The sequence below is a fragment of the Rana temporaria genome, chromosome 4 (assembly GCF_905171775.1).
Source record: "Rana temporaria chromosome 4, aRanTem1.1, whole genome shotgun sequence".
NCBI lineage: Eukaryota > Metazoa > Chordata > Amphibia > Anura > Ranidae > Rana > Rana temporaria.
In genome coordinates, this window is record NC_053492.1 from 264,172,684 (window position 1) to 264,186,448 (window position 13,765).

Here is a 13,765-nt window from a genome sequence, read left to right on the forward strand (position 1 = left end):
TTGTAATTATAAAGATGCATTCCACATTTGAAAAAAGGAATTTGTGTGGAACATTAAATTACCGAAAAGGTTCCTTGGTCCACCATTCTGTTACAACCTCATCCAGCACTTCAGTTGGTAGGGGTTCATTGTCAGCTAAATAAGACTTTATGGCCTCCTCCTCTACTGTGAGAACAACCTCTTCCTTTATAAAAAAATAAAAAATACATTGAATTAGGTTAATGTCATTCTACATCACAAATTCAAGCTCTATGCTCTAGAAATATGTTTTCTTACAACTGTTGTGCTAAAAATAGACAATTGCATGAATCAAAGCAAGAACATACGTCTCAATGCCAAATATTAAAATGTTCTAAATAAACAGTCTGCAAAAAGTTCCAAAAGGCATTCTGGCAGTGTTTGGCTTTCTTTTTAGAAAGTTCAGAAGGGTTTGCAAACTTAGTGTCATGAATGGACACTATAATAAATGTTTTCTGTATCCATTGTTAAATAAAGATTAGAAACAACTAAGCCCCTTTTACACTGGTAGAGTCTGCCAGCGGATCTGCCCACTTAGCAGGCGCATGACAGGTCCGCTGATGCAAAGCAGACACAGACCGCTGTCCTTTATGGGCTGCAAGATGGGAATAGACCGCCTGTCTGTTTCCATCCAACTGTCATCCAATCCACCAGATGGATAGGGAATCCCCATCCATCCGATTTTAGCAGACAGATTTGGATCGGATGATGGCAGGTGTCCACACATGTCAGTTGTCATCTGCTGCTCCGATTGGGTCCTCCTCAAAAACTGCCAGGCGGACTTAATTGGTCCATCAGTGTGAAAGGGGCCTAGCACATATTACATAAGTTTATACTGTATGCTATTGATATCCTCCATCTGTGTGACCCCACCCATCCTCGTTTATGTATCGAAATGGAAATGGGAATTGAGCTCCAAACTTACTCCTGAAAACAAAATGGTGAAAATGGTCTACCACACTACCACATTCAAATGTTAATGTATATCAATGCAACTGTTGAATCTAACTGCTGTAAGCTTTAGCTGGAACTGTCCTAGCCCATATCTCCAAAATGGTCCCTGGTTATTCTCCAAACTGTTTTGTGCCTGCAACATAGCAGAAACCTTTTAACACATCTAATTTACTGTCCGAAAATCATATATTTTAGGTCCCTTACATATAGACTGATTTACACACGTTTGAGTCAATCTAATAAAAGGGAACTGTTTGAAAACACACCAAAAATGTATTTAATTGACTTACTTATATACTTACAAGAAAAGATTTCAAAATACTTTTCAGTCCTTAATTTCAACCCCTGTATGCTCGTATGAGGACCTAAATACTTGAATGTGTGCATTTTATGAAAAACTGACAGCAAAATCAAATCATAACATGGCTAAATTCTGCAAAGTAAGCGCTATGTGAGTGACCAACTACTTACCCGCAGATTTGGACAATTTTTTCTATAGTATCTTGAAGACATAACCCCCTTTTCTTTAAACCTGTAGTAAAAGTGAGTGAAGACCTTTGATTCCCCCCCCCCCCTTTCCGTCTTCCCTGTACCCACAAGTTTTATTATTCCCCTCTCCTTTTGCTTTTCTCATCACATTTTTCCTTTTTCCACAAAAAACACACCGCTCCAGAACCTCCCTTCAACTGCAGGGGAACCAGGGTGCTAGCTAGGGGAAGCTGCCCCCGTTTCAATGCAAGAAATGAAACAGTGCATTGCTATTGACATCATTCAATGTACAAAACTTTATTGAATCAAAAAGGTACGCTGTGATTCTCTGCCTGAGAACTGCACCTGCTGAGACATTTCAAAATTACAGGCTTAGTCATAGTGAACCTTTTTGTTCAATACATTTTTCTATTTTGAATGACATCAGCATAGAATGTTTACATAATATAACAGCTCTTGCTGAAAAGAAAAATTAAAGACATCTAACCATAGGTGTGTGCAGCCTAGTGCATTTAGGGTTTGTACCCCTAAGCTCCAACACAGAGCAACAGAGGCAGCGGCCAGGGGGGTAATCACGTTTAATTCTGTCCAAAACTAAAAAAAAAATCTTTGCCTTTAGTTATACTTTAATATGAAAATAGTAATAAGATACTCCCCTAATATAATGCCTTTGTTTGTTAGGTGCATAGGCGTGCAGAAGGACTGGCTGTACTTCCTTATTGCAGATACCAAAGCTCGTTTCTCCCCCTGCAGCGCTACTAGCTTCTCCTCCGGCTGGAGGATCAGTTCTAGCATCTGTCGCCCCCCCCCCCCCATCCTGTCCACAGACCCTTTCGCAGTCTTAAATGTAAGACACCAGGCGTCGAACCCTGATATTTCACCAAAGCCTCCAAAAGGGCATTTAAAAAAGTGCAAAAGAAAGAAAAATGAAGAACTGGTAATGGACTGTGTGGGGGACCCCTGGTGTTTTTTTCAATGACTTTGATCTGTTTTGCCGGGACCAACATTTCATTAATAGCCGCGAGTAGTTTTAAATGGCTTTTTTCCTTTAGAAATTACACTTTGTGCAGGGACAGTTCTAAACACGGGAAACATGCACTACTTTACAGGCATACTATACACACCCCCCAGGTACGAAATTGAAAGGAATATTTCACTTTTGTTTCACTTTAAGCATTATTAAAATCACTGCTCCCGAAAAAATTGCTGTTTTTACAACTTTTTTTTGCATTGATACTTGTCCCCTGGGGCAGGACCCGGGTCCCCAAACACTTTTTATGACAATAACCTGCATATTAACCTTTAAATTAGCACTTTTGATTTCTCCCATAGACTTTTAAAGGGTGTTCTGCAGCTTTTCAAATTTGCCCCGAACACCCCAAATTGTTTGCCGAACAAGCGGACAGCCAATGTTCGAGTAGAACTCATGTTTGATTCGAACATAAAGCTCATCCCTATTCCTGAGTGTTTTGGATGGCTGCCTCTTCCCACTAGACACTGTGGCACCCCACACCAGCTGCTATGCAATGAGTGTGTCAATGCAGCAAACATTCAACAAACCTGGAATTGTCAGATATTGAAGACTCTAGTTCAGCCTTTCTCAACCCTTTCAACACAGATGAACCCTTGAAATAACTTTCTGGACCCCTGCAAAAAATTACTATATTTGCAATTGATGATATATTAGGGTTAGTGAGAATATTGCTCCTTATACTTGTGATTATTGGAAAGAATTACCCCTTTGAAGATAGTTAAAAGTCTCTAAAGCAGGAAGAGATATTTTCAAAGTTAGGGGTTTTTCCCCCCAGACAGTCATCACCAGAACAGTCGTGCCACTACTACATTCTGCGATGAAGACATTGATCACCAGGATTAATAGTGAGGTCAATATGCAGGGGTTGGCATTAACAAAAAAAAACAGGCAAAAGGTTTCAAAATCTTCCAAAGTTCCTTAAAAAAAAAAAAGTTTACAAATAAACCTTTTATTTAAAGATAAAAAAAAAGTGTTGGCTTTACATACACAAAGCAATATAACAACGAAGCAGCGCTCACAATCCATATCATTGCTTTCTGTGTTAACAGGTTCAGGTGCAAATACCTTTGAATCCTTTGATTCCTCCTTTTTACTTTCCTCTGCGTTTCCATTTTCTAACAAAAGCAACATGGCTTCATCAGTCATGTCTTCCTCAACCGATTCTTCTTCATGGTGAGGTCCAATTTTTTTCTCCAGCTTAGACAGCATGATGTCTTGCAGGCGTTCTTGAAACTGGATGTGGAACATACCTAGCTTGTTGGCTAACCATCTTGCATTAGCTGTTTTCCCAGTGCCACCTGTTCCAATCAAGAGGACTCTCAAGGGTGGTGCCTGAAAAAGCAGTGAGAAACTAGTACAATGCCACAATAAAATCAAAAAGGTATTACAAGTTCAAATGTATTGATAAGTACTATTAGGGTCTAAGCTTGATATAAAATGCATTACTTGTAATGGTTCTTTATGGACAACATAATTCTCAGGATTCTGTAGAAATGTATTTCTTGCTTCAGGGCTTGAGCAGTAGTATGTCTTGTCCCTGTATAAAGCAGCATTATCCTGGAGTCCTGGCTGTAGAATAAAGTTGTCCTTTATTGCCACTGGGCAGAAGTGTTTGGAATCCCCATAGTGCTTCTTCTTTTCCCTGATAACTTCTTCATCCTGCGTGCGACAATATTGTTTTGCATGAAATTAAATATTACTGTCCAGGTAGTATACATTGAGAAAACAAATGAAAAAAAAGTGAGATATAAACAATCTTATTGAGTGTAACTACTATAATAATTTTTATGGAAAAATGTATTTAAGGGACCAAAATACATGCCAAAAACATATTTTCATAATTACACAGTTGCAAGGGTAGTCACGGCCCTCTATGTTTGAATTAAATACCCAGGTGCTCCCCACAAAGAAATCAATATAAATCCAAAACTGGTTTAAAAGGCACTCATGCAGAAGAGGAAGATCAAAAACAGTGTTTTTGTCAACATTTCGATGAAGCTCAGTCCATCTTTCTCAAGACACTACAACATGGAATGAACAGACTAATAAACCCAAAGCCCCACCCACCAACAACACCCCCTAGTGATGACCTCACACAGTGCGAGGGTTATGACACACATACAGGGTAGAGGTCAAAGAAAGATCACAAAAGAAGCACTTTGCAATATTTTCATAATTACAATAGTCATGTTCAAATGGGTATTGGTTTTAACTTAAACAAATTGGATTTTATTTTCTATTGTATACCTCCGGGAGTAATGCCAATACAATAGATGTCCACATCCAAGCGAAACTTTGTAAGCTGGGAATAATGCAAAATCTCAGCAAATATGCCATAGCTGAAATGGATTGGCATGTGAAAGGTTTAAGAGGTTCCTACGTCTGACAAGTATTGATTTATTTCTGCTATAACATTCATGTAAATGCTTAAGGTATACCCTGCCATGAGAGAAAAATTGGGGACTGCCACTGGTTGCCTTCTCATATGCTAGTTTCATGGATATGTCTGGCTTAAAAACCTTAACCCTCCCTACCTGCGGAATTGTGAATGTGAAGTGGGCCAGGACTTCTCAAAGTAATAAATAGAGGCAACCATGTATTTTGCGCACCGCTCCTCAATTGCAAGTAGGTTCCAGGAGGTGGGGCTTAAGGTCCTGACCCAATGGTATAGAATTCCCACAGTCCTACATATGATTTTTCCCTTCAGTCCCCTTCCCTTATTGGCGTTGTCAACACTCAGACAGTTCACTATTACACTTATTTTGGACGTGCCCCTTATCCACCCCTTCTGGGATACTATCTGTAAATTTTTTAGATTGACAGACATTTCACTAGCAGACGATCCAACTCAGTGCTTGCTTCACCTCACTCTGATTTATGAGGCTTAGCTAAAAGAAGTTCCTCTTGATCCATCTTCTTAATTCCGCTAAAATATGTATACCGCAAAAATGGAAAGGCTCAAAACCCCCAGCAGTTGGTCAGTGGAGCTGTGGTGAATGAAATTAACCTGATGGAACATTTAATGGCCAAGTTAAAACAAAAAGAGGAGCAATTCAATTAGACCTGGTTTTACAGGCACGGTTTCCAGGACTCAAGACTACAACACCTTTTTTTCTCCCCCTTCCTCCTGATGCCTCGTACACACGACCGGTTTTCCCGACGGTAAAACTGCCATGTTTGCTTTTGGTGGGGAAAACTGGCCGTGTGTATGCTCTATAGCAGCTTTCTGGACAAACTTCGAGCAAAAAAAAAAATGAGAACTTTTTTTTTTCCCACCGCGATTCTTCTCCTATTGAGCATGCTTACTTTCTTTTCCTTCTTGCTCTCACTTTGTTGTCCAACTTCTGTGATGTAAATGTATTTCTTTCTATTGGAAAATATGTTCGTGTACACCAGCCTCTGGGCAATTTTAGTATTTTACACTGCATTCTATGTCAGACTAATATAGTTTCTTTGTTGCCATATTGGCATCACCCTATATGCTTTGTACCTAGCATATTGTTTTACTCTATTATTGGTTTGTGTAACATTCTATGCTTATTGTACCCTTTATGAATGCTGGATTTGTATTTTATTTGCTGGTGCACACAATAAAAAACTTTAAATAAATACTTTAACTACATTGTAAAAAAAAGTCTGCAATTTTATCTTTCATATATTTATCCTGATTTAATTTAAACTGTATTACTGCTTGACTACTAATTTGTTTGTACTTTTAATAAGGTTGCCTCTTCAAATAGGTGCAAGTTGTTCATAGACAGGCATCTCAGTAGAGAACTTAAAACTGTCTCTATTCCTTACTGTGGTATGACTACATATCTTATGTAGGGAGACACCGACATATTTCAGACCATAATCTGTTGCTGCCATCACTAGGGATCATGACAGCACTGATGACATCCCACGTTCTCCACAGTTTCTCTTCAAATTATCCCAAGTTGTTCTCATTGTTTTTTGGTACTGCAAAGCTTGTGCCTACTTGTGTTTCAACCAGAACATGGTTACTGGGGAATGTTTGTCCCCATTAAATTAGATTTTTTTTATGCTGCTTTTACAGGCAAACCAATATTATCATACAAAAAATTATTAGGCTAATTATTGTCATTAAAGGTGTATAGTCACTATCTCATTATATACAGGTGAAGCAAGATCAAAGTTTTAATGACCATTTAACCACTTAAGCCCGAGACCAATATGCTGCCTAAAGACCCAAGGGTTTTTTACAGTTCGGGACTGCGTCGCTTTAACAGACAATTACGCGGTCGCGCGACGTGGCTCCCAAACAAAATTGGCGTCCTTTTTTCCCCACAAATAGAGCTTTCTTTTGGTGGTATTTGATCACCTCTGCGGTTTTTATTTTTTGCGCTATAAACAAAAATAGAGCGACAATTTTGAAAAAAATGCAATATTTTTTACTTTTTGCTATAATAAATATCCCCCAAAAACATATATACATTTTTTTTATCCCTCAGTTTAGGCCGATACGTATTCTACCTATTTTTGGTCAAAAAAATCGCAATAATCGTTTATCGGTTGGTTTGCGCAAAATTTATAGCGTTTACAAAATAGGGGATAGTTTTATTGCATTTTTTTTTTTTTACTACTAATGGCGGCGATCAGCGATTTTTTTCGTGACTGCGACATTATGGCGGACACTTCGGACAATTTTGACACATTTTTGGGACCATTGTCATTTTCACAGCAGAAAATGCATTTAAATTGCATTCTTTATTGTGAAAATGACAGTTGCAGTTTGGAAGTTAAACACAGGGGGCGCTGTAACATTTAGTGTTCACTTAGTGTGTGTTTACTACTGTAGGGGGGTGTGGCTGTAGGACTGACATCATCGATCGAGTCTCCCTAATAAAAGGGATCACTCGATCGATGCGCCGCCATAGTGAAGCACGGGGAAGCCGTGTTTACACACGGCTCTCCCCGTTCTTCAGCTCCGGGGAGCGATCGCGACGGAGCGGCTATAAACGAATAGCCGCGCCGTCGTCCCGGATCGCTCCCCGAGGCTTACCGACCGCCGCATGTAGCGGGGGGGGGGGGGGGTCCCGATCGGACCCCCCACCCACATCAAGCAGAGGACGTACGGGTACGTACATGTGCCTGTCCGTGGCATTCTGCTGACGTATATCTACATGAGGAGGTCGGCAAGTGGTTAAGCAAACACTACTGGGCTTAGTCAGTTGGGTACAGAACAAAGTACATTGCACAATAAACCACAGCAACAAAAATAGTAATTATGTAGACAATAGTAGTTTGAAATATAATTGGTTACTCTGGGTATTTCAATATTTGCTCTCTGCTTTATCACACAAAAAACAAAAAAACAAAAAAAAAAAACTTTATGACTTTTGTATTTAGCCGTCACTTACTTCTTCTGCCTCTTCATTCTCTTCTTCTTCATCTCCCTCCATTTCTTGCTCCTCGGCATCCAGCTCTGCTTGCATGTCTTCTGCTTCCTCATCTATGTCCTGAGAGGTTACTTCCCATCCTTGATACTGAAATGGTTCTGGTGAGAGGGTTAGTTAACAACAAATCCCTTGTGGATATATTTCAGGGCATCAGCAAAACTGGACATGTTGTACAATAACATAGTGTTGTCCTATATTTTTGCAATTTGTAGTGGACATTAATAAAACCAAAGGATAAAAGGTAAAGCATTTTTGGCAATCATTTGTGTAATTTTTCAAAATTGCACAACTTTTATATTTTTGCCAGCTATATTAGCAAAATTGTTTGATTTTTAGTAAAGTACTGACATAAATTGTGTTTTAGTCTGTAAAAGTGTGATAATCAAGTTCTATCAGAATTGATGTGCCATATATACACCATACTTTATCCCACTTATGCAACGATCATTGCTTTATTTCACAGATGTTATGACAAATAATAATTCCGATGTACACAAAACATAGTTTATTGTGCCTGTTTCCCCATTTAAGTCCTTTGGGGTTCACGGTTTTGGCATGGCCACTGTTGAAGATTTCCAGCTAATTGCTGCCATGCTGGGGTAATAACACTGCTGGCTGTACGTTTTCTAGATTTGTTTAGGTTAGGTAGGTGGCATAGTTTAGGTTAGGGCGGTCTAGTGACTAAAAGTGCATTTGTCCTTAAAGTTCTAAAGTATATTAAAAAAAATATATATATATGAAGATCATTCATGTTAAGGTGTAAATTACATAGGTTCTCTTTGCTAATGTGAATTTGCAACCAAAACTGTTTAGCTTTGGTTAGTGCGAGAAAAAGTTAAAATCTCTGCAAGGTTTATATCATTTTTCCTATTTTTTTTTTCCTCACATCCTTGCCCAAAAAAATTTCTTTACACAGCGGCAATAAAAATACATTATTAGAACAGAATAAGGCTACAGCCTATTTTATATTGGAAATATTCCCTTACAATTGTCTAATTGCAAAGAGATGGGAAAGTTCCCCAACAGGGCAACAGACCGCCCCCCCAGAAAAACTTAGTGTATCTAACTCTTCTCCACTCTGCCCAAAACGAAAAAAAGTTTGAGCTTGAATTAAACTTTAGTTCAGATAGCCAAGAGATATTTGCAACATGTATTCATTTATTTATAAACCAGCAAGAGGAAGGTCTATTGAGTGAATTATGAAAGCCATTGTCAAATATATATATATATATATATTTTTGAAGAGCTAACATGGGTGAAATAAAAAGTAGTATCAATATTGGTCTGGAAACCCTATAATTTCATGGTACAAATGAAAAGACGAACATTAATACAAACTCACTTTCCATAGCAGTCACTGCCTCCTGTAGAAGAGCTTCTGGTGATTTATTGGCCATTTCCAAGTGAGTAACATTTAGTAGAGATGTGTCACTGAACACAGGCTCCAGCAGATGCCAGTCCTCATTAAATTTGTTTATGAGTGCCTTCAGAGGCTCCATCTCTGGCACATCTGGAAATCCTCCATCAGGAACTTCTGGTAAAACGATTTCTGTTAGGAATTATCTCAGATTGTTATTGGGCTTTAAGGTGATCTAAAAAGGGATCTTAATATACAGTACCTTGAAAAAGTATTCATACTCCTTGAAATTTTCCACATTTTGTCATGTTACAACCAAAAACTTAGATAATTTGTATTTTTATTGGGATTATATGTGCGAGACTGCACTTTTCAGATATTTGTTAAAAAGTTTGAAAACCATTTATCATTTTCCTTCCACTTGCCAATTATGTGCCACTTCGTGTTGGTCCATCACATAAAATACATTTACGTTTTTGGTCGTAACATGACAAAATTTGGAAAATGTCAAGGGGTATGAATACTTTTTCAAGGCACTGGAGAACTATAGGTGCATCCAATAAATGGTGAGAAAATGTTTTTCATAAAGGGAGAAAGAATGGGAGCTGCTCATAAAACTCAAATTCGAATTGCGTTTTTTTTTTTTTTTTTTTTTTTAACAATCTTAGCTGCAAGCAAGACCCATGGTGTGCAATTTAATAGGGTCTCCCAATGTGATTGTACAGGTATTAAATAGTTCAAGTGTGACCAGCAGAGAAAAATCACTGCCTAAATGTAATTTTTTCCCCTGGCTTTGTTCTTCTAATGCCTTGTACACACAATCGGAATTTCCGATGGGATAAAATCCGATGGAATTTTCCATGGGAATTCCGTTGAAGCCGTCTTGCATACACACTGTCAGACCAAATTGCGACTGTCCAAAAACATAGTGACGTAAAACACAGACGAGTCGAGAAAAATAAAGTTCAATGCTTCCGAACATGCATCGACTTGATTCTGTGCATGCGTGCGTTTTTTCTCCGTCGGAGTTCCACACAGATGATCGGATTTTCTGATGGGAGTTTTTTCCATCGAAAAAAAATAAAACATGTTCTATTTCTAAAATCTGACGGAAAAAGTCTGATGGGGCCCACACACGGTCGGAATATTCGATGAAAAAATTCCGGCTGACTTATTTCATCAAAAATTCCGATCGTGTGCACAAGGCATTAGTCAGAGTTCCGGTTGTCTGTTATCTCCTTCCTCCAGTCAAGCTGTTGGACCTGGCAAGAGGTGGAATGTATAGGTGCAGAGAAAAAAACAGCTAACCCATAGGCTGGCCATACATGCTATAATCCATTTGTAAATCTCTAAATGTAATTATAGGTGTACACAATCTATTACATGATTGTCCAACTGTGCAGGCCTTAGCCCTATTTGGTTTAATATAAAGCCAAAGGGAATTGTGCAATCATATTGCAATATGTATGATGCACTTTCGTGTGGGGCGACTGCATTCCAAAATTGCAGCATGTTAGGACACTGCAGCGTGTTCTTCTGGGATTATGTGATATATAAAGAACAAATTGTAGGATTCATCTTTGCATTGTTAAGACACTGAACTAGCATATGCAAATCCAAAGAAAACACATTAAAATACAAATTGCCTGACTGGATTTATATCTAGGCCCGACATTAAGCTGGCTGTCCCAAGTATTGGAATGGAGAGATTTCCTCCAGATTTGAGACGCATGGTCATGCATGTGCTTTTTGACGCACGTTTAATACTCATGAGGAAGTGGAAGTCAGACATGGCCCCGAATGTTGGGGAAGTTATCAATCTCATTTCTGAGACTTACTCACTAGAACTAATAATGGCGTACAAGCATGGCTTCCTACCTAAATTCTTTAAGCACTGGTCTGCATGGTGAGTTCATTATAAAGAGGTGTAAAACAATCCCCATATTTGTTGAGTCTTAAGTTGCAATGTCTGGGTGCCCGTAAAATCCCTATTCCTTTCCCTATTTTTTTCTATCCCACACGTTGGTAACACAATTACAAACCGCAAGTATATAGTGATGGTAGATCTTCCTAATAGTTTCTCGGATGGCTATACATTTTTGAAATATACATTGCATTGGATTATGGTATACTGTTGACCTTCCTTGTTGTATTTATACCTCTACATATATTGTTGATTTTGTTTTTTGTGGTCGATTCATGGCAAATTTTGTTCCACTCTGATTATACATTAAAAAATAAAATTGGAATGCAGTGCTAAAATCATCTGCACTGTATTTGGGTTGGCTCTCCTCCCGGTCACAATGTTCCCAGATGGGGTGTCTGGAGGTGCGAGGCGGCGTGCACTACCCTTTCTCTAGTAATTGGAACCAATTTGTTTGCTCAGTTACTCTGGAAATTTGTATCCTGTTTGTATACATCTAGATAATCCTATTACTATGTATTTATGTCTGACGGGAATTGTTTATCTGACTTTTTTAAATTCCTTTATATTCTTTTTTCTTCTGTTCATGGTTTTTTCTTTTTATTCCTGAAAAACCTAATAAAAAAATATTGAAATAAAATACAAATTGCCATCACGAGAAAGGTCACATATATTAGTTGACCTTGTTCTGGTTCCACTTGTTGATCTGGCTGTTGTGGTGGTTCAATATCGTCTAAACTGGGCTGCGACATATCTTTTGGAGAAGCCAAGTCTGTATGTTCTGTGTCTGGCATAGGCTGATCCCTGGAGTCTGCCGCAAAAAAAAAAAAAAGTCGTATGTTAAAATCAAAATGACTTACTTTTTTATTCATTAGTATAACAAACTGCAAAGGTCACATATATTAGTTGACCTTGTTCTGGTTCCACTTGTTGATCTGGCTGTTGTGGTGGTTCAATATTGTCTAAACTGGGCTGCGACATATCTTTTGGAGAAGCCAAGTCTGTATGTTCTGTGTCTGGCATAGGCTGATCACTGGAGTCTGCCGCAAAAAAAAAAAAAAAAGTCATATGTAAAAATCAAAATGACTTACTTTTTTATTCATTAGTATAACAAACTGCATTATCGTTCTCATACTAGCGGTCTACTTCTTTAATCACATAATTAGAAAAAGCCATAATGCATTTTTATTATAATATATCATTAGGTACGCATGTGTTGCATAACTTTAAAATATAACAAATTATTGTACCCCATGGTGACTTTATTATCCGTTTAATTATGATATTATATTATATATTAATATATATGGGTAAAGTTTGCTTGTATGAGATAATTAACACATTTGGACATAATTTATCTTTTGCAAACATTAGCACCCAGTACGTCAAATATGAGTTGTGTATCATACCAATGCCCACTTTTTTTTTTAAATGTAGACACTGCTGCTCCTGAACATCAAATACATTTGGAGAAATTTATTTGGCCAATACTATATAGAATTAAAGGCTGGGTTCTGCCCACCAAGACCCGCCTGTGTTTGTTGCAATGTCATAATCTATACTTCTGGCTCAGAGGAGTGACATTTATTGTGTGATGGAAGAGGGTTTTATTTGAAGACATGTTCAAAAGTTTGTTAACCTGTTAGTGTGCTGAATGTTATTAACAAGAGTTTTATGCCATGTTAAGGTTAGCTAATGAAAGCCCCTGGGATTCCGATATACAGACTTTTCTACTTGGTAGCAGACACTCCAATGCATTTCATACCATACAGAGCTTACTCATAGGGATCACAGTTATTCATAGGCTTTTAAACAGTGATCCGCTACACTATTTAATGCAGTTGTGTATTAATTTAAAACATTTTTTTTTATGCAAATAGCAAAAGTAACTGAATCCATCTTGATATCAGCATTGGTCAATCCCACTCTGCTGCAAGCTTGTGCTAATAGGGAACATGGAGGCAGAAGGTAATAGCAGGGTGATACGAGTTGATGGTTCATCAGTTAGTTGCTGTTGAGCCTTCATTGAATGAATGAATGACATGTATAGCGATACACATGCAAACTAAATCGCCTCTAGGCGCTTTTTGCAGCCAGTGTCTTCCTGGCTGGTGCGTTCATTTACCCTGTATGATCTTGACACGCTTGGGACACACAGTCGTAAACACATATATACTGGGCCAATTTGGACAGGATCCAATTAACCTACCAGCATGTCTTTGGAGTGTGGGAGGAAACATGAGTACCCGGAGGAAACCCATGCAGACACAGGGAGAACATGCAAACTCCAGGCAGATGTTGTCATGGTCGGGAATGACCGAGCACTAAATGTCTGTCTGCTGCCTCATTCCTCTGCTATCTGCATGAGTCTTCTGGCAAGTTTTCCTACATCAAGAATTAAAAAGGTGACAGGGGAGGGAGATCCAGCACATAGCCTGTGATTGACAGCCTCAGCTCTGTTCCTGTGTGCAGGGGTGTGCCTTACTTCCCTTCAATCAGCTCTCACTGAACTTGGCAGAGTTCTTGGCAACTTGAGTCCCGCCCCCCCCCCCCCTGATTTCTGAAAGCTC

The 13,765-nt window shown here is 38.6% G+C and overlaps 1 protein-coding gene across 3 annotated transcripts in view; it reads right to left on the reverse strand.

Moving 5' to 3' along the window:
• AK9 (adenylate kinase 9) overlaps positions 1-13,765 on the reverse strand; it is a 209,406-nt gene that overhangs the window by 75,287 nt on the left and 120,354 nt on the right. For 2 of the 3 annotated variants that reach the window (XM_040350222.1, XM_040350221.1), the window contains exons 20-26: positions 12,107-12,235; positions 11,878-12,006; positions 9,257-9,463; positions 7,876-8,012; positions 3,941-4,153; positions 3,560-3,826; positions 63-184 (exon numbers count right to left, since the gene is read on the reverse strand). In XM_040350222.1, coding sequence (XP_040206156.1) covers positions 63-184; positions 3,560-3,826; positions 3,941-4,153; positions 7,876-8,012; positions 9,257-9,463; positions 11,878-12,006; positions 12,107-12,235 — 1,204 coding nt within the window. The remainder of the gene's footprint in view (positions 1-62; positions 185-3,559; positions 3,827-3,940; positions 4,154-7,875; positions 8,013-9,256; positions 9,464-11,877; positions 12,007-12,106; positions 12,236-13,765) is intronic. The other variant, XM_040350223.1, reaches the window with a different exon arrangement.